At 43.6% G+C, this 22,124-nt stretch overlaps 1 protein-coding gene across 2 annotated transcripts; it reads right to left on the minus strand.

Annotated features, from left to right (window-relative positions):
- Positions 1–822: 822 nt before the first annotated feature.
- On the minus strand, positions 823–21,252 carry LOC142564016 (BEN domain-containing protein 5-like). Of its 2 annotated transcripts, XM_075674820.1 has the most exons (11): positions 20,880–21,252; positions 20,668–20,756; positions 17,839–17,949; positions 16,344–16,572; positions 13,523–13,600; positions 11,635–11,736; positions 10,793–10,840; positions 5,191–5,259; positions 4,434–4,504; positions 2,326–2,536; positions 823–1,033 (listed from the first exon to the last, which is right to left on the minus strand). In XM_075674820.1, exons 1-11 carry the CDS (start codon positions 21,061–21,063, stop codon positions 897–899), a joined length of 1,329 nt encoding a protein of 442 aa, XP_075530935.1. In that variant the 5' UTR covers positions 21,064–21,252; the 3' UTR covers positions 823–896. The 2 variants fall into 2 exon arrangements, with proteins under 2 accessions (XP_075530935.1, XP_075530936.1); XM_075674821.1 differs by lacking the exon at positions 11,635–11,736 and having other exon boundaries at positions 824–1,033.
- Positions 21,253–22,124: the final 872 nt, after the last annotated feature.

Genomic DNA, 22,124 nt, shown 5'->3' on the forward strand with positions numbered 1-22,124 from the left:
TTGAACGATACTCGTTCTCCTGCACCGTGTGCCTGACTTCCATTACGAGCGCGTTCCATCTCTATCTCGAGACGCTTCATTTCCAAAGCGTCTTGACGGTCGCGCTCTTGTTGCTCTCGCTCTTTCTGTTCTTTAAGTTCGCGCTCCTGTTTCTCTTTCTGTTCTTTAAGTTCGCGCTCCTGTTTCTCTTTCTGTTCTTTAAGTTCGCGCTCCTGTTTCTCTTTTTGCTCTTTAAGTTCGCGCTCCTGTCTTTTTGCCCTCTCCTGAATAGTCTCAAGGCATTCCGACAGCTCGTCATCCTCAGCCTCTAACTCAATAATTGCCCTTAGCAGTTGTGGTTTTCTGAGTTTGTCTGAGACATCCAGACCCAACTCTCTTGCAAGCTCCAGCAATTTCGGTTTGCGCAACGACTTCAAATCCATGGCTGCTCTGAATGCTGCTTTCTCTACTGCCTACTATTGTCTTGCCGCAAACTACCCTATTGCAAAATCCAGTGCACTGGGACCCAGTGCGCCTGATTATGGGCCCAGTAAATGCTGGCATGCTGGGACACTGGCACACTGGGGTACTGGGATGCCAGCGCACTGGGATGCCGGCACACTGGGACGCCAGCACACTGGGACACTGGCACACTGGGATGCCAGCGCACTGGGATGCCAGCGCACTGGGACGCCGGCACACTGGGACGCCGGCACACTGGGACGCCGGCACACTGGGACGCCCGCACACTGGGACGCCCGCACACTGGGACGCCAGCACACTGGGACGTTGGTGTGCTCAGCCATGGCATTTTAGCAAAGGCACATGGCTTGCACCCGCATCATGACAATGTATGAGAAATGACATCAATTTCTGAGGAAGTTATTTATTTGATAAAAAGATTAAAATAGGCCGCTTCAAGCCACAGTTTTTGAGCGCTGGCCTATTCGAGCGCTCTCTGCAAACAAATCACGGATCGCTTTCCGAGCTTGCGCCCGCCGCTTGCCTCCGGGGATGTCGCTGGGAGTTTCTGCGATCAGCTTTTCCACTACATCTGAAAAATGTATGCACCAGATTACATTTAAAACACACATGACAATCAAGTAACTATACAGTGAAAGCTCGTTAATTCGAACTTCAATAATTCGAATTTATGGATAATTCGAACTGTACGATTTGGTCCGGCCAAGCTCCACAGAAGTCTATGTATAAAAAAGTCCGTTAATTCGAACGCAAGAAGGTTCCCTCACGGATAATTCGAACTACGCTCACCTGGCACACGGCCAGAGAAAAGCGCCTACTGCCTACACACAAGGCTATATTGTCTCCGAAACGGAGAGAACGGCGAGAGATGGCAAAATCGGAAAAAAATCTAACCGACACGGGGTCAGCCAGAAGGCAGTGGCGGCTGCCGCCTCTCCGTTCTACGTAATCTCCAAGACTTCTTGGCCGTTGTGAATCTCGGAGGCTTTGCAAATCTTGTACAGCTGCAAATGTTTTGCCGAGATGGCACGGCAAGCGCCAAAACACAGCGAATCAAGTACGTCGCAGCTGCGCTTGCAATCAAGAACCAACGAATCAGGGCCTTCGCCACCTTCACATGTTCAGCGTCTTTGTCTCGGCAGTCTTCATCGGTTGTGCACCTCTGTTTTCAGCTTAGGAGGTATCGGCCGTCGCGAATCATTGTGATACTGTTAAGCCTCGGCTAACGTTCGTTTCGGTGGACATCGGTGGTGTGGCACAGTCGGACCCAGAGCTTCGACTTGAAGATGGCGTGTGCCCGCGGCACACGCCATCACTTTCTGACACGCCATATTTCTGACATGCCCTACTGCTTCCAAATCGCAGTGTACTGTTGCTCTCCTTCACTTTCGTTAGTTCGAACTTTCGTTAATTCGAACTGAATCGGCTTCCCCTTGCGGTTCGAATTAACAAGCTTTTACTGTATTGAAGTCTACATGCAAACAGCCTTTGTAAAAGGAATTATGCAACAAATTAATGTCCCTATATAAGGCTACTTTCACCAAACCGTCACATTATGCATGCAAAGATGTTCGAACCCATATTGTCGCTTATGCAATACCAGCAGTGAGCTCAACCATTGGACATAATTCAGAAAATGTACGTAGCAGTTTGCAAATTCTGCAAGCTTCTGCAAAAAACACACTTTTGTAATACACTGTGCGAGCACACTCTTTGGCTGCGAAAGCATGGTTGCATTTGCTAATAAAACCATCATATAACCAGTATGCAAACCGTATATAACTGTTCCAGCTATTGTAAAGCACACGTTCATAGATACTGCAGACACTAAAAGGGGGCATGAATTTGTGCAGTGTTACTTACTCATTATGGCAGTCACCTTATCAGGCGTCGCCTGCTGCTTTCCGGTGTCAGAATTTTTCCAGCTAGAATGGCCGGTCAATGAGCGAATCTTCAGCTCACTGACCGTCCAAAAAAAACGCGCCATTTCCCTGGCCACTTTCATCTCGTGGCCAGCCTTCATAATGAATGACAGTTTGTTTTCAGGCATAGTTAAGCCTGGCCCAAGGTGTACCTACAAGCATGAAAAAGTATGAAAACAAAGCATATTGTAAAATTTTTCAGTCAGGCAATAACAAGGGAAAACACAGCAGGGTGATAATCTCTCATTGACAGACTTAATTATTTTTCCTTATTGGCAAAAATTTAAGTTGCGGGCTTTTATTGTTCCAAAGCAACACTATGAGTGATGAGGGATGCTGCAGTGAGGGCGAAATGAATTCTTATCGCCTGCGGTTCTCCTATGTTAGCAAACGCTTCTATTTGCATTTAGATATCTTCCTCAGAATGCAGCCTCATGATCAAGAGCAGAACACCCCCATTAGCCATGAGCCACCGTGAAGGGTCCCAATAAAAAATGTTTTCTAAACACGTTTTCAGGTTGTTGCACTACTAATCATGATTTCTGTATGGTAGTTTTGATAACAATATGGCAAGTGTGCTGTGCATAGTTTCTATATTAATTTTAAGTGCTAGAAAAAAATTAATATCAGCTGTGAGTTACTTTGTATCATGGACCATAAGAACTATTGCCAGTTAGCGCAAATCGACATAAAAATAAGGGGAGGAAGAGGCAAGGTAAGCGCTAACTTTCAAGTGTTTATTGGGGACACAGGTACATTAAATGTATACCAAGAACCTACGAACATGCATTTACAAGCACGCTTTATAGCACCCACATAATATTTTTTCAATAAACTGACTGTCCAAGACAAAGAAGTAACTGATGTGTTGCTGATACACGAAGCCCCAAGTTTCCTGATGTGAAAAGCTTCTGTTAATTCACCTACAGCTGCATCCTTACTTCGACCTATAATCCTGATCTGGTCTAGCCATGGCTCACACTGATGTGCTTGGCAGCGGGCAGGCAAATGCGTCCTGTCTAAATTTACTCTTCAAAGACCGACGAAAAGACGAAAAGAACATGTATTCAGTTGGAAGTTTAGTGCCTGTCCATTGTAAATGTTCTTCTTTTCGTCCTCATCTCTCTAGAGCTGTTTTTCTTCAAATGTTACACCAGCTCACCCCCATCAAGCTCCTGCTGTACAGAATACCGCTACCTTGCAGTAAGAGCAACGTCTGCCAGACTGGCGCTACGTAAACGAGCCTGCATGGGAACACGAGCTGTCTTTGAAGAGTAAATTTAGACAGGACGCATTTGCCTGCCCGCTGCCAAGCACATCAGCGTGAGCCATGGCTAGACCAGATCAGGATTATAGGTCGAAGTAAGGATGCAGCTGTAGGTGAATTAACAGAAGGTTTTCACATCAGGAAACTTGGGGCTTCATGTATCAGCAACACATCAGTTACTTTCTTTCTCTTGGAGAGTCAGTTTATTGAAAAAAATATTATGTGGGTGCTGTAAAGCGTGCTTGTAAATGCATGTTCGCAGGTTCTTGGTATACATTTAATGTACCTGTGTCCCCAATAAACACTTGAGAGTTAGCGCTTACCTTGCCTCTTCCTCCCCTTATTTTTATGTCGATTTGCGCTAACTGGCCATAGTTCTTATGGTCCGTAATACAGTATGAACTGACTAGACCAGCAACAAATGTAAGTGCGTTAGTTTCATGTTTACTTTGCAAGAAAATTTGCTCAGTGTGCATGAATTTGCTGTTCAATGCACCTTGAGAAACATGCAGAGTGCTTACACAAGACAACTGGCCAGCCAAAACACAATGAACAAAAATGTCAGTAAAAAATAGAAATATAACCACAGTGAGCATCAGGCACAAATGTACATCTAAGCAAAGCTTAGAAACTACTAACTCGAAAAAGGTGACATGCATTGCTCCTCATACATAAAACAAATAACAATGCCATAGCGCTTACTACTAGGCAATTATTAAAAATATGAAACAAATATAAAAAACCAAAGCACAGCATAAAGGAAGTGTCCAAGTCAAACTTACATTCCCATCTACCACTTCAAACAGCTTGGGCTCTTGCGGTGCAGAGCTTGACGCAGCAAGAGAACTGTCATCTGAAGAGGCAAATAATATTGTCACTGAATGTCCCACAAGAAAAAGTCAGCAATATTGAAGCAAATGTGAAGCACAATTAAAGCAGCAAACAGGTTACCCTAGATAAACATGCATTAATGGGACACTAATTATGCAATAGGTGGAATATTAGTTGAAAAATTAAGGTCAAAGTTCTAGTTTTCGGATTTCATGCTGCCTCCAGACTGGCAGAATGTCAGTGTGACATCATTAATTTCGAAGCATACATTCTTGTTTTTCATATTTGGGCTTCGTTGCCTAAGTGCCACAAGCTTGCCATTTTCAATGCTTGGCTCCTTTAAAACACAATGTAGCCGATTTTTACCCACAAACAATTAACCATTGGGCTTAGCAGACACTCTGGTGCAGGAACTTTAAGGCATCATCGCTCACCTTCTCTTTTGCACATTTTCTGGCTTATCAAAATTAAGCCGTCTTCTGGAAGTAACCGAGGGCCTTTTTGGTATTGTGGAAGAGTAATTTAGTAATGCAGGTGAAACCATTTTTATGTTAACTGCGGCTCAAAGGATGTATCTGCAGAAAACTGGCAAACTTTGAAGCAGCTGGTAAAAAACAAAATAACTTTCTCCTCCTCCTAGATGAGATATGTTGAATTTTCTACCATAACGATCATTCAAACACAGTTTAAGCAAGTTATTCCACATACCAATATCAGCCTGGTCTGTCCTCCCCAGGTCCAGAAGCTCATCTTCCAGTGCATGGCTGAAACTGGCACCTGAAAATCACAATATTGCATCACAATTTCTAGTTTCATAAGCAATTTGTACTTTTTGCATAACTATGCCAGCAAAACATCATGCAATTGTCTGAACACATCTTTAATGAACTTCACAAAGCACCATGTAAATGAGTGCGGCAAAGTAGTTCTAGGGAAGCCTGCAAGTTGGAGGAAAGTCTACAAGATGAAAAAATGTCATTGACCTCAAGAGCAACGACTTTAGGGCTAGCTGGTTGCACATAGCAGATCACGGTGAGGCACGCACAAACAAGGACAAAGTGAGGGGTAAACAACACAAGCGCTTGTGTTTTCTACTCCTCACTTTGTCCTTGTTTGTGCATGCTTGACCGTGATCTGCTATGTCATCGACCTGACTGTAGCATGAAGCTATAAAGGAAACCCATACGAGTTTCTCAGAAAGAAAGCTTTGCAGTTGAAGAAAATCCCGGACAAGGACGAATTTTTCAATTGCAAAGCTCTGTTTAGAGAAGCTCGTACGCGTTTCCTTTGTAGCTTCATACTACAGTCGGGTGGATGACAATTTCCCCGTTATACTATCAACAACACATACACAACTACTTTTCACTACTGCAATGAAGTCATAAAAGTAATTGTCAAGGATAACTGGGGGTGTAGCATATATATAAAGTTCTCTTTAAACCATAACATTTTGTTTATAAAAAATGACCGGCGATTACGTTACTTCCTAATGCGAAATTTGAGCGCAGCAAATAAGCTGTTGGATAGATTGAGGCAAAGAAATCGAGCAACACATGTATGCGCTATCACAGAATTTTTTTTTATTTTTCACACGTATTCCTTTAACAAAGACTCCACTAACAGTTCTTGACAGTCATGAAGGAAGCTTTGTGGTCGGAGAAATAGACTGATATATGTTCGACTTGGTACACCAATGCTTGATTCTCAAAGACGAGATCTATACAAGTGCCTCGCGAGGTTGTCACAGCCGTGGGGGAAGCAGAGGCTAAGCGCCGCCGCCGAGAAGACCCTGCTGTTCGCGCCGCCGAAGCGGAGGCTCATTGCCGCCGTCGAGAGCAACCAGCAGTAAGCGAGGCTGAAGCAGAAGCTCATCGCCGCCGCCGAGAAGACCCTGCAGTTCGCGCCGCCGAAGCGGAGGCTCATCGCTGCCGTCGAGAGCAACCAGCAGTAAGCGGAAGCGGAGGGGGGCGGCGTGTACACCCAGCGGCAAACGATGGGGGCAGAAGCGCGCGCAGCAAGCGGACAACACGATAAAGGGAGGAGGGAAGAGATAGCAGCGACTGACTGATGCCTTTGACTGATACTCTTTCTGCATGGCGGCGACGGTGTTCTATGCAGTCACGTTATCTTGACTCTCTAGCGGCGTCAGCGGCATCCAGCGGTATCAGTCGGTCGCTGCTAGCGCTGGGGGGATGAAAGGGGGGCGGAGCTGGTTACGAGGCCGACGACGACGCCGACGACGACGCGAAACCCAGGAACGGACGCCAAAGAGCTGCGCTCTAAAAGTGCATGAGTGTAGCGACACACTACTTTTGTGGAGTTTCTAGATGAGGCAGACATACTTTGCTGTGAATAATGCATTTCAGAAAACTTATCAAAAATTCATGAAATTTGTTTAGAACCTTGAGGGCAGCAGTTTGTAGGGCAAATTTGGATGCAGTGACAACTTAATACAGCTACATTTTTTTTACATTGAGAATCATACTGAATTCTAGATACTTATCAAATTTGAATGCTTCATCAAGGCGATAATGGAACAAACACAGCGGGAGTACAGAAAAGGCAGCCTTATTTGCCGATGCACACAAACTCGAGTCTACGTGCCTTGTGCCTGCCACGCCTCACAAGGAATGGTGGTTTGCATCTACAATAAACGTGAGCCAGCGCCTGCTCTCACATAGATGTCTCAGCAGGCATCATTTCATATTGCTATCGACAGTGCTTCAAAATTCTTAAATATTTATCAAAGTAACTGTTTTAAATTTAGGGATGTAAAGTCCATGCGAAGAAGAAAGAAAAAGCACTTCCTCACATGAACATTACCGTATAGTGCGAAATATAAGTCGACGTTTTTTCCAAAAAAAATATTACTCAAAGGTCACCCCTTGACTTATATATATATATACCGGCCCTTGGCACAACCTGAATAGTCATCTGGAAACATGTAAAAGCGCAGACTTTCCAGCATCCACATTTTTATCGCCTCCATGGTGACCGATGAGGCCCAACATTGACGCGGCCTATGCAATTGGATCGACACCATCTTCCCTTTTTGTGCGGCAATCGTTCCTAGCATAGCTAATTTGCCGACAACCCACAAAATAAGTACTAGTACTTGACGTCAGATCACCACAGCATATTAAAAGAAAGTGATCGAATATGCTGAAATGCATGGGAGCATGTCCGCCCAGCGGCACTTTGGCATTTTGGAAAAAAGCATCCAGTACTGGTGAACGCAGAAAGTCAAGCTGTCTGCCTGCAATGTGTGGAAGATGTCCTATCGCGGGTGTCACGCGGTGCACCTGGAGCTTGAAGGCAAGGGGGCAGATTTCATCCGTGAGCATCGTGCCAGATCCTTGACAGTGACAGCAGAACTCATCCGCATCAAAGCTATCGAGATCACTCGAGAATCCGGACTGTCCAAGGAACAATTCAAAGGCTCCATTTATTGGGTTCGTCGCTTCACGCGACGCAAGGAATTCGCACTTCGACGGTGCACATCCATCTGCCAGAAGATGCGGAGGCATATGAGGACAAGCTGGTGGAATTCCAGCAGTATGTTATCTGTCTCTGGCAGCAGCATAGGGACAGATCGGCAACGCTGATGAAACGCCAGTGCGGTTCGACATGCCGTCGTCCACCACAATGTGCAAACACGGCGCGAAGGAAGTCAAGCTTCTTTCAACGAGGAATGAGCATTCGCGCTTCACGGTGATGCTCGTGTGTGATGCAGACGGCAGAAAGCTGCCCCCATACATAATCTTCAAGAGGAAGACGCTCCCGAAAGAGGTTTTCCCACGGGATGTTGTCATTTGCGTGAGCGAAAAGGGCTATATGGACGAGGCCCTCATGATCAATTGGATCAAGACCCTCTGGAATCGGCGACCCGGTGCACTCCTGCGGTGTCCGAGCATGCTCGTCTTCGTTGCCTTTCGCAAGCACTTGATCACAGGTGTGAAGCAGGCACTCCGCGACGGGAGGACAGAGTTCGCCGTCCTTCCAGGAGGTATGACATCAGCACTTCAGCCAATGGACGTCGTGCTTAACATGCCCTTTAAAGACCGTGTTCGTGAACAGTATAATCAGTAGATGGCCGGCGCCAATGCGACGACCCCAACCAGCCGGCTCTCGCCACTGTGGCCACATGAGTGTTGCAGGCTTGGCGCTCGCTGCCCGACGATACGGTGGTGCGGGCATTGAAGAGGTGTTGCATTAGCAACTCCTTGGATGGCACCAAGGAAGACATGTTGTGGGTCGCAGCCAGTGAGAAGCAGTCTTCAGACGAGAGTTCAGACAGCTCGAATGAATAAGCAGATGACTGGTCTGACGGCGCCAGTAAATAAACGAAGTCTTGTGCCTTATAGTTTTTATGTTGACTTCTTCGCTTCAATGCAAGGGGGTCGACCAATATTTCGCCCTAACCTATATTCCACATAATACGGTAATCAGCCTCCCTGAGAATTGATTTTAGCAAGGTGCTTGGCTAATATGGCAATTTAAGGCAGCCCGAGCACTAATATTTCCCTGCAACAGATCTCCCCGCTCGCACCAGCCTTCAACACATACGAGCTATTCCGCATTATCTACGCATACTCAAGCTGCACGCAGCTTGAGTATGCGAAGGCACGCAGACTCAAGCTTGCGTGCATTGTGTGGTTGGCAACTTCAGACATAAGTATAAGAAATTAGTCTTTCTTGGGTGCTGGTTATTGCACAGCACACATATCTAACCAATCAGTACACAAATTAGCCAATCAAAGCGGAAATTTAGGCAAGTTTGTGAGAATGCATATTTGACTTCAAGCGCAAAAAAACAGGGCGCGGGGAAGAAAGGAAGAACAGACGGGATGAGCACTTGTCCTATGTGGTTTTCCTTTCTTCTGTCCCTATTTATTTGCACTTGAAGTATGCACATACTTTAGACACACTTATAACAAACTGCAGGATGCACACAAATGTGGTCATTATATCCAATATTTAAATATTCTGAAAGATGTATGTCTTTGCTTATTGCAAATTGTCAATTATGCCAGTGGACTGTAAAGCAAAATGAGAAGAAATGTGTTCACAGCAATGCATGCAGTGCAGCATTATATTTACTGTTAATAGCACATTTCTATTGCAGTACTGTAAAATGTCCAATCTTATTAAATTTGAAAGGCAGTGCAACTTCCCAATGCAACTTAGGAGTACTTCAGCAGATCAGTTTACAGAAAGATAATAAAAAGAACATTGCCTAAGCAACATACCCACAAAATAAATTATATATGTAGGAATTACCTTAATATGGCAACAGACTTCAACTTGTAGTACTTTTTGATATTCCTGTTCCCAATACACTAGGTAAATGAATGTGGTAAATCAGTTCTGGGGAAGCCTGCAAGTTTATAGAGCATGACTCTGCAGAAAGAATTTCCACTATCATGCAAATTCTTTTCGAGGGAACTGCAAGCGTCACGTCATTGTTAGGCCAGAGAAGGTTCTTGTCCAGCTGAATAACTGATTGACACATGCTAGAAACTGCCAAATGGAACAAACATGGGCAAGTTATGGTCGCAGCATTTTATGTGCTTTAAATATATTTCAATGACGATTTGAGCAATGCACAGGGTCATCCATTCTTAGCACGCACACAGCGTAGCATGGCCGTGCGCCACGGAGCGCCAGCACGAACGGCTTAGCCGCCCATCGAAGCAAAGCGACGCAGGTGCACAGGGGCTTGGAGGTAGGGCTTCATGTCCTGTGTAGTATGCTAAAGCATGGTAAGCTCCCTCGCTTCAGCAGACGACGCAATGCCCCACCTCCAAGCCCCTGTGCACCTGCTCCACTTAGTTTTGATGCGCGGCCAAGTGGTGCACGCTGACGCTTTGCGCAGCACAGCCACGCTGCGCCGTGTTCATACCAAGAGTGGACGACCCTGTACATTTTACAATGATTATAATTAGGGTTCTGTACGTTTGGTGTAAGATGAAATGAAGAGAGAAGTATGGCATACTTTCTGGAGAACAAGAACTGAAAGCAAGGAATACTGATTATGGACAGTGTTGTGCTGGTTCAACATAGTGTGAAATTTGTCAGCAGTCTCCAAAAGATAGTGTTTTGATTTAAAATGGCCTTCTTTCCTAGTCAGAGGTGCAAAAGGGCTAGTTGTATAACCCCAGTTCACAGCTGACAAACAAAAATATAGTGCAGACCATTTAACATTTCATAAACAAAATGTATACACATATGCCATGGAATGAAACTTCACAAATACCATAAGAAGTGTGTAAAGACACACTCGTAATGAGTATTACAAGGGTTCACTTGCCTTCCACTGAACCCTCCGCCAACACTTCGTATGACTGCGGTGGACCACCTAAAACAAAAATATAGCAGTATGAGAAACATTCTACTGTACCTCCTGCATGATTTTTATCTGGACGAAAAAGAACAAAACAAAGCAAATCCTGCAAAAAAAGTCTTAAAGACTTCTACTAGGGGTGCTTGAAGCATTACAAAGGATGCTGCCAGAGGAACTATCATCTGTAATTGACTTAATTAAGTAAATATTCACAAATCACTCTAACACCCTTGGAAGTCATCATTACATTAGTTATTTGCAGCAATGCACACATTTCTGCACAATCAGCCAAACAATTGACAACAAGCGAGTGCTGCGCGATGATAACTGCTTTGTTCCAAACTCACGTGGAGCTTTCGCATAGGCATGGAAAGGTTAAACATTTTGTGCAAGTATATGAAATGCTGCAAATTCACTTACTGGCATGCAGCTGTCACCAAACATTTGTGGCAGTAGGCTAAAACTTTGCAAGTTGGTCCAGTGCTTTGTAATGGACAATGTAGAAAAAGCAAGGAGACGAATGACTATAACTACAGGGGTAGCATCCACTTCAGAGAACAGCCCAGCAGACAAATGTTGTGATGGCACCAATTAAGTGTGCGTGCACCTACACTAGATTTTTCTTTGCACTGCAGCAAAAAGCATGGATCATTAAAATGGCAAGCATTCACCCGATGTTGTTATCTGACTGATTGTACTTAGTAAGTCCAGTAAAAAGATGCTGGCTCTCCCATAACCGAGAGTAGATGTAAGCATGAACCAGCTACCGGCAAATCAGATGGGTTGGAGTAATTACGACGATTACTCACAGCCATCTGAGGCGTGCCGGTCACTGTCGGCCTGGTCACTCAGCACATTGCCAGCTCTTGCAGGAGGCGGCACAAAACTTGTGCCACGGAAATCATAGAACACTAGCCATGAAAAGAGCACAAGCAACCCTGTTTCAGCGCAAAAGATGACATTCAGGTGTATGGTGCACTGTATCTGCCTTTTTGAACATCGCTATTCGAAATGATAAATTAAACTTCAGCGTACAAGAAGTTACAGCTTGATAGAGTGGTATTGTGAACAAACATTAGGAAGAAATCAGAAGCAATATTTTTAAAGGGCAGTAATTAGCATATGTAATGTGGTCCTGTACAAAGGGTTGGGGACCAGAGACCGTGAGTTTAGACTGGGGCGAAACTGAGTTTCGACTGAAGCGAATTCTATCATTGTTTTGTTTCTCGAAACAGTGCGTTGGTTGTGCATTTAACTCGACCCCATCATTGAATGCCAGTGAGCCATTGCAATGTTGTTGGCTCTTGAAAAGCGCGCCACTGTTCCAGCAGTTTATTTTCCTTTTGTTTTTTCCTCGCTGTGCGTGACACCACCTAGGGACAACGCAGAGAAACTAATAGTTACAAACTGTAGTATTCTGCAAGCAGATGACAAACGAGTGAAGTAGACTTCCGGGGAGTTCACCACTTGCAGACTGGCTTCTCTCTCCGCCCCGTTCTCGCAAATTCTGCGTACTGCCACTTTGTGACGTTGCAGTGACCAAACAGAATGCGTATTGAACAAAGATCTTCGATCGCGCACTATATGTTCTCGTTTCATTCTTGCCCCATTCTCGTCTCATTCTCATCTTGAGTGCCCGGATAACAGCTCGATTTTGGCTCAAGGTCTCTTGAAGGTCGCGGACAATGGGAGCTAACAGCATTTTATGCTTTAAAAAAATGTCTACAAGGAAGCTGTTCCAAAGTGGTCAAGACAAACCCCTCATACCTTTTCCAAGACAATGTAATAGCTAGGTGCACCTGTACATATCAACAATGAAGACAATATAGCAATTAATTCTAGGACCTGTGTGTTGCATGAATAAGATAAATACACTGCCAACAACATGCAACATTTTGTTCCATCTTGTGCGTATGTTAGACTAACATCTTCCCATGCGTCGAAGTTAAATATTATGTCTCGCTGAATATCTGTCACATGAAGCCACACAGATGTAAATCACTTGCAATCAACTAAGAGGTCAAAAGTTTCCTGAAGTTATCATGCAAAAAAGTAAATTTTATGAAGTTATTTAGGTTAAATAAAAAGCAAATTTTTTAACATATTCTTAACAATTACAGCTTAAAGGGCCCCGCACCAAGTCCAATCGATAATTTTCTTTGTGCACTGCAAGTAGCAGGGCATCACCTAGGGAAGGGCTCACTGCCAACGTAAGCACTCTCTCCTTCTGCTATGTCTGATGCCCACAGGTGACTTTTGTTACCAGCCAACTCCCTCACTGGAGCCAAGGGACCTTGTCCCATTTACGTCACAAGCACTGCCTCCATTTTTTTCCCCTTCCACTTTTCGCTGTGTGGCATACTACCAGTGGCAGCATTGTGCTAGGCAAAATACCAAGGTCATAAGCCATAATTGGTGACGTTGCAGGCAGTGCATCTTACATAGAGGCATTTGTGCATGTAACCTTGACTCTGTGGCTGGAAGCAGAGCTCACGTGAAAAAAAGGGCATGCAAGCTTTTCTGTGACGTTTATGCTGTTACACCGTGTAGCTTTCAATATTTTGCAGACACAGTTTCCACAGAGTGATCTATGCGTCACACTTGTCTGTTCAAAATGCCTAAACCTGGTGAGGGGCCCTTTAAAGAATGCCACGTCTGGAACAGGAAAACCAAGTGAGAGAGAGCTGATGAGCAAACCTGGGGATACATCTGGCACCAAGATTTCATGAACAACCTCTTTTGAGATTGTGGCTGTCTTGGCAGTGGGAGCAATTTCTGCATGAAAAGCAATTACTGTTATAAAACACCAGCTAAGAAAATAGCATTAAAAACAAGGAAAAGCCAGACATTCTTTTGCCAATGGCTGCAAATAATGCACAACATGGTGCAGCAAAATCCTTATATGTGCTCGTGCCTGTGGACATAGCTGTGGCTAAGATGCATACGTGGCTCCTGTGCCACTCATGGTGCTTACAATAATGAAGAACAGAAGCTCCCACCTTCCAAAGCTGTATGCTCCGAACACAGATAATGAGCCCCGCAGTCATGCATTCAGTGTACACAGTATATTTTTGATAAGCCTTACATAACCTGCAATGTTGATTTAGCTGCTACATGCACATATACCACAATATTGCAAGAAGTGAGGTAATATTTGGCCAGGAACTGACAGCATGTCAGGTATAAATGATCTGCCATGAACTCAGTTTGGAAAATCAGATGCACACTATGAGCCTACCACAACTTAAAAGAGTACTGGTACAATACTTTTGCATCCTGTTTTCCATGCTTCATTAGATAACTGCTGAACTGAGAAACATAGTATGGTAAAAGAATTCCCTAAATGCACAAAGAATTGCTAATTATATCCTCTTCCAATGCTACGATCAGTTGGCCTAAGGTTTTTTTACAAGGGTTTCTCTACATGTCACGCATATCATAGGCAATGCTCACATGGTATCACAAGCTGCTGACATACAAATGAGCCTGATGATACAGTGTTCACAAGCCACAAAATAACCGTGTTGCCGCAAGCTGGAAGCACACCACGTGGCCTATTCTTTCCACTTGTTCACATTCAACATGTAATAATAAAAGCTTGGCCCTCTACTGTCTCTTAGAATGTGCAGTGCCCTTTGCCCTCCTCCCCTTCAGTAACTTATTCCTCGTCGTCTAAAGCTTTCTCGCCTTGAAAAGCTTTCACAACTCTATAACATTGTGCTTTTACCACTGCACCAAACAACTCATCAGTGATAACACGTGCACATAACCACAATTTGCACATGTAGTGAAGCTAGGAGGAATGAAAGAATTGGAAGAGAACACCATAGGATAAAATTGCAGCCAAAAAAAGTTGACTCAACAAGTGATCTTGTCAAGACAGTTTTTACTGTCTTTCACTGCCGCACTAACTGCACTCTTCTGAAAATAAAATGAGTGTGATAGTAGCTGCACTGTTGCACAATGGCTATTAAATGTACAAGCCAGCATAAGCTACCCAAGTTGCATAAGCATGTTGCAAAGAAGTAATCACACGGCAGTTACCAAAGCCCCCAAACACATGTACAGGCACCGACAAAAGTGGTAAACTCCACACAACGGGAGCCGCAGCAACGGCAAACTGCATCGCAACGCCATCTACAGGCAGCACCTGGGATCAAGACAGCCGATCGGTGCCCTTTATTATCTGCAGGCATGTCGCTTGACTCGTTTCAATGTTTCGTGCTTCAGCTCGCCAAAATACCGAGCGACGCCGCTGCAGTATCCCACTTTTGTAGGCGCCTTTATGTTGATTAAAACCTACCATAAGCCAAGCTTACAATGCCAAGTCTGCTGAGCGCAGGGTCATGCGGTAGGCCAAGAGAAAGTGAAGGGTATGGATCCAAGAATAATTGGTTTACAAAGGCCAGCTATGCAATGTGACATTTCCTCCTAGTTTATTTCCTTTCTCTGTGTAGAGGAGCCCTTGCAAACGAATGGTATGCAAATAAGCTGTACTCTATATGGTACCAATCTAAATTAATTGCATTAAAAGGTGGTATAATTCATGATTTATTGCATGTTTGAGAAACTGAGGCCTTATTATAGAGTTGCAGCTTTAAGAATAGATTTTTAATAATTGTGTCAGTGCACCTTGAAGACAAAACATAGATGCTTCTGTATTATACTTGGCTCATAGATACGCACCCATTTATTGATTATATGACACTCTACAGTGCATGCCTATGTAGCTGCACGTATGTTTCTTACTTGGTTTGTGTCTATTCACTCTCCTTTTGATCCCCAGCTTTTACTGCTTTCATTGAATACTGAAACATGTTATCGCTGTTGCGTGGCACTTGTTAGGCATTCTCAGCTTCTGTGTTAAAAAATAATGAGTTTAAGGAGCTCACTTCAAAAAGTCATGCTACACGAACATGAGTTAAAATTGTATAAGCGCACTGAAATTGAGGACTAGCAATTGCACAGACAAGCACTAACTTTAAGGCTTTATTGGCTGGCTGCAGCAGGCATAATAAAATGCACTTTGTAAACTAGAGATCGTGTTGTGCATCATACTGCACTTTCATGCGGAAAGTTCTAGGTAGGCCATATGGAACACTGCCTAAAAGACAAACTGAGAAACCACAGCAACAACATAAGAAAGCATGCGGTGGTTGGTTGGCTCTGTTGCAAGACATGTGGCAGTGAGCCATTGTTTAACAAAGGCTTTGATGTGCCGAGACACAGAGATGGACTCACTAGGCTGGTCATTGAAGTAGCCCGAACAGCAAGCCTAATTATAAATGCGTGAGCATGCCTTCGCTTGCTTTGTCAAGAACTGTTTTTTCTCAACGCGATTTTGTGTTGGCATTGCATTTTTGTTTGCAAGTGAGCATGCTTTGAATGCCTGTATGTGCATCTGTTTCCAATAAAGTGACTCTTGAAGTCTGTGTTTGTGTGTCCACTAATTTGTTCTCGGTCATTTCCCATACCAGCAAACGTCAACACTCATCACAAACACGAGCTTGCAACTTACCAATCTTGTTGAGGAGGGCATCCGTCAGCCTTCTAGACCTCTCTCGCTCCTCTTCCAACAGCCGAGCAAGCTCCTCTTTCTCAGCTTCTATATTTTGTAGTTCTTTTTCGAGGTCCTCAATTCTTGCTTCCATCTTCTTCCACTCAATTTCATGGGAAGCTCTTTTATCTTTCTTGCTTTTAGTGTGATTTTCAACAGATTCTTTGCTCTCATCTTCAAAGTCTTGAAACTGCAATAATACATGACACCATGAACCTTGGGAGAATGACGAGACTTCTCAAGAGCAAACTATGAATAATACTTGAACTGCGCTATGAACAATACAATAACGATACGAACTATGAAGAAGTCACTTAGTTGCATGCGTATGCAAGCCAATAATTTACTACCAGAAATCAGAACCAGATATCACCAAGTTATCTCTGATTAGCAGTGCTGCAATAAAAATCCATAAATGTGTATCAGCCAATCGACAGTGCACTTCTGGCAAACCAGGCAACACCTGTACTGGTATTAAATGAGACAGGCCAACATGAGCCAGCCATAAAGGTGCGTAAAATCTCACCCATCCACATGTTGTGGCATTACTTTTCAAAAAATGAAGCGCCAACGGTAGCGGCACACTAATAAGGAACAAAAAGACAGGAAGCGCCTTGTCCTGTCTTACCTTTCCTTCTTAGTGTGCAGTTACCGTTGGTGCTTCATTTTTTTATAGCTATGCACCAACTAGCCTCACAACTTGTTTTACTGCAATTACTTTTCAATGCAGTGTGTCACTTCTGAGGTCACAAAGGAAGCCACACACTAAAAATACCAGTATATACCAGTCAGGTAAAATTATGGTAATAATGACATCTTGCAATGGCAGGTTGTCTTGATTATGATAATGCAAGTTTTCCATGCATGACCACCTATAAAGCACCAAGTAGGATTTTGTACTAGCCAAGGAAATCAAGGCAACAGTTTATCTTATGACGTACTTTGGCACCATTTGTGCATTGCAAGTGATGCATATTTTTATTCTTATTTTCCCACAAAGGTGTTGCCATTACCTCTGCACACCACATACAATTCTTTATTTGCACATGCTAATGCAAGTGGCATTTAGTGAATATTTCTAGTTTTAACAATCCCTTGTATGGTTTAGTGATGAGCAGGTGAAAGTAACATTAAATATTGCATACTACTCTTTTTTTTATGTGTGCAGTCTCGTGTATGCTAGTCGTGTCCAGTTGAAAATAATGCCATGTTGTGCTGCCAGAAGGCCAAATTACAGAGACCTGTATATTGAATGAAAATGTGCAGAAAGAAAAGACTATTAATAACAAAGTAAAAGGCACAATCACAGCCCCCTCATCACATCACAGACATGATAATGAAGCAGCAAGGTAAACTGCTACTTTAAGCTTTAACCAAAATATTGTTTCAGCATCGCCATCAGGTTTGAATGTTGACAGCAATAATGGGTAGCTGGGCTCAAATAAATATTGCTTACCAGTTCCGAGTTCTCCGACTGCTTGAATGCCTTAAGTATGTTGCCAAGTTCCTTCCTGGCAGCTTCTCGCTTCCTTTTCCTCTCTTCTCTCTTGGAGAGCCCTTCATCAGCCTTAACCATAAAAAAGGCATGCAAGATAAAACTCAACACATCTCCTCAAGAACATTTATGCAGGCATCGGGATCTATTTCTTATCTTCATATCTGCAGAGACTCTCCCAGCAGCCAACACTGACCACTGCAACAAAAGTGTGTGTGGTTGAATGAGAGGAAACAGGGGAACTGACTTTTTTTTTTAGCAGCCCCATAGAGATGGTAAAGCTGAAGAAATCACGAGGGAAATTAACTGCGCTTTTAGGTGGATAAATAAATAAGAAAATGGCACATGTAGTGCAATAAGGTTTTCAGTGTGGCACTAATCATAGCTGGCCAGCTTTTATTTCCTCTTCCCCTTTCGTTATGTTTGGGTTTGACTTAAACATTGCCCTGACCAGGCTAGATGTCACTTAACTTTTGATTTCATCCAGGCCTCTTTCTATGCATTGCAAAAGCACTTGCCATCATTAAGGTAGCAGCCGCACATTTTGAAACAGTTCTACTGCTACACTCTAAAAGGTCAATAAAGCACCACATCATGGCCTCCAGAGCCATGTTTTTGCAATTACGTATCATACAATTATGCAGTAAAGCAGTGATTTGGGCTTGTTGGTAAGACATCGTGAGGCATATAGCGCGTTAAAAAGCGCCTGTGTGTATCACGTCTCACTTTTGTCCTTGTCTTTTTAACGCGCTATATGCCGCACAATTATGCAGCATTTTTACAAATGTATAAGATCTGGGACCTTATATTCAGGGCGTTATCACCAACAGCATTGCAACACTTAGGAAAACTAAATAAGAACAAATTAATAGCACAAGTAGACAACTGCACAAGCCACTGAATGCAGAAAAGGAAGCTAGAACCCCCTATGAACATACTATCATCAAATGAAACGCAAACAGTGAAGCGCGTAACCAAAGCATAATTGAAGGTATATTGTGTACCATCCAGTCAGCACCAGTGACACGCATACACATCCAGTTTGACCGCACTGCACAATGATGCTCCACCTATGATGCAATATTTATGTTTCTGTTTTGGTTCTCTTTCATTTGAAAGCAAGAAAAGATGACGCTGCTGTTCACATTTCAATTGACACCGATAGGACATACAGTTTCGTCGCACTGTGATAATGCTCGCCCTATACTGCAATATTTCAGCTTCCATTGCTTTCTATTTTTGTTTTCTTGCATTCAAGTAAAAGAGAACCAGAACACAAACGAAAATATTGCAGCACAGAGAGAGCATCCTTGTGCAGTGCTGTCAACAGGATCTGCACTCCTGTCAATGGTGATGACTGGATTGTGCACACTACACCTTCCATTATGGTTTGGCCATGCGCTCCAATCTTCACGTCTTATTTGACGCCAAGAGTACATCACAATAAATACTCAAGTTTCACTAAGAAGGCTAAAGCGATGGCTTGATGCAAATGGTATGCTTAAAGTAAGCAGTAATGGTCTGCCAAGCTGCACTTCTGCTCTCAATTTTGCAGCTAATTGTGGGTGCTAATAGTAATAATTATTATTATAACAGTAATAATAATAATAATAATCATGAACAATAATATGCGCAGGTGCACACCTCACTAGCAAATTATTTGTGGTCCAAAGCAGTGCTTTTGAACGTTTTCAGTGTATAATTATACTAGCGGGCCACAGCACGATACACCAATCTTTCATCCCTTGAAAAGTTCTCCTGAACAACACAAAGTACCACAAGATGGTGCTGCAGTGCAGTATTTATTTTACTGCTGAACTGAACTTTGATAACTCAGCAATAAACTACAGCAGCTGCACCTGTTTTGCTATGTAAGCTTTAACTGAGGAGCAAAGTAACGCTCGTAAGAAACCCAGTAGGTTGATGATATAGAAAACTAAGGGCCTATTTCATTCCCATATGGTCCCCAAAGTATGTGTGAAAAAAAACAAGACTACAACTGTGCCAATCATGCAAAGAGAGTGGGTGCACAGCATATCTTCAGTGAAACACTGAAGCTCAGGTGGTCACTTGGTCACTGTCAACCTCACAAGAGCAGATACGGTGACCCATCAACCCCATTATGCAACATGTGCGACCTGACAGACCAAGACCAGGCAGCCAGCCAAGCAGGAAGAAAGACTAGTGGGATGTAGTTACCAGGAATTCCGCACAAATGACATAGAAGCCCTTAAGGTAATGCAGCGTGAATAAGATAGGAGGAGTACAATGTGTGCACATTCTTCGGTGCCTCAACCTGATAATTGCAATATTCATGTGTAACCAAACTTTGAAGAGAAAGAAACAAAGACCTTTCTGCCACACAATGCATGTGCATGTGTGGTAGAGAGGTCTCATGCACATTCCCAAGGAGCCAGGTAGCAGCCAAAATCATAGCCTTCTTACTAAACTGTTTGTGCAAAGACAAAGACTGGCCAGCAAGCATGACCTGAGCAATCACTATCTGCAACTATGCACTGTGACTGTACCACACTGCAGTGCAGGGGTATTTCTTTTACCACAGCATTCACATCTGCGAAGAGGCAAACCATGCAATAGTGAGGATGGTACAATGAACCACACATGAATCAAATATAGCTAAAAACCGAAAAAGCTTAATGTGCAAGATGCACTCAAGTCATATATATATATATATTCCATTAGGTGTTGTTTTACCACTGGCATAACCAACCAAAACTAATGTACGCGTTCACACAGCACATTGTAAAATATAATTGAAAAAAATCTTACCAAGTTGCCTTTGTGCAGCTTTCCCAATATCACTCTGGGAAATGAGTGTCGCGAGTTCTTCAATTTGCACAGAAGGTCCTCAAGGGTGTCTGACAATGATTAAAACAGAACTCAAATGAAAGAAGGCAAACTATAAGAACAGCATGGTGGGCCACGTGTTTAGACCCCTACTCTAGGTGCAAATGGCCTGCGGCGGCGACGCGTCGGCTTACCCGCGAGTGCAGTGACGTTGGCCGGGTAAAAGTTCTCGCCTCTTCCATCTTCGTCCGCCCAATACGCCATGACAACGTCGTCCTTTTTGAAATCAGTTGTGCTTTGTGGCTCGAAATCTCTTATAAGAGCCACAGGCAGCGCTGCCCGCTCCTTATCTTCTGTGTACTGTACACATGCAAACATTGTCTCCGATCGTCGTGCAGGCGGAGTTTCGAGACACACGAGGAATGCTCGTTCACGACCGACAAACTATCAGCACCAACAATGGTTCCCGCGGATATAATTATAGTTTACTATAAATGTAATATAGATATACAGCTACTTGTAAAATCACAGATCACCTATGCAAACTGTCTCACTACAGCGTCTATTACAAAGCCCTACCATACATACAGACCTAGTCTAAAGGACACGGCCGCCCATGGTGGTAGATAAGTTTAGATGGCGCCAGTAACGAGTTTTTTTTTCCCCCGATGTTAATTGATTTTGTTCTTTACGATGGTAAGGTGAGTGTTGCAGATGTTTATTTCTCGTATAAAGTGACAAGCGTAGCCACCGAAATTTTAATTTTTTTTTTGTTCATCGGTTTTATTCTCGTGCTTCGTCCACGACCGATGAGTACACCACACGGGGACGAAAGTGCGTCTGTATGCTGCGCTACAAATAAACGGCTTGTTTATATCATTATATATACTCGTTTACAAAAGGCTTAAGCAGGTGTCATTAATTTACATCTAAGAAAATGTTTTTCAGTGCCCGGCCTAATCGTTAAAGCGACTGCACAACTAATTTTCATGGTAACCACTTTTTTAGTGCAATGGAAAGCTTACCGGCTCTAATCATGAAGTAGTAGCGTAGAATAAAGGTAGTAATGATGTGGAAAACGCCGTGGAAAAATTTGTTATCATAATTTTTCGATTTGCAGTGACGATGAAGTCGTTCACCGGAAGCATGCTGAAGACTGCGATAGGCGAGCGCGATAGCGCGTATAGGGCGGCACTAGTTGGAGGCAGACAAGTGCAGCCGTAGATGTTAGAACGTATTCATCTCTCGAAGACCTGAGCGAGCTGGAACAGAGGATCTTAGCTCGCATGCGTGCTCACAATTTACATCCTTACGAAGTAGCACCCAAACGTCATATTTCGATGCACGAAAGCTGCAACGGAAACGAGGAATCCGACTTGCACGAAAGACCACTGTCCCCGCCGTTTTCGTAACGCAGTTTTCACTCTAATTCAACCCAG

The sequence above is a fragment of the Dermacentor variabilis genome, chromosome 11 (assembly GCF_050947875.1).
Source record: "Dermacentor variabilis isolate Ectoservices chromosome 11, ASM5094787v1, whole genome shotgun sequence".
NCBI lineage: Eukaryota > Metazoa > Arthropoda > Arachnida > Ixodida > Ixodidae > Dermacentor > Dermacentor variabilis.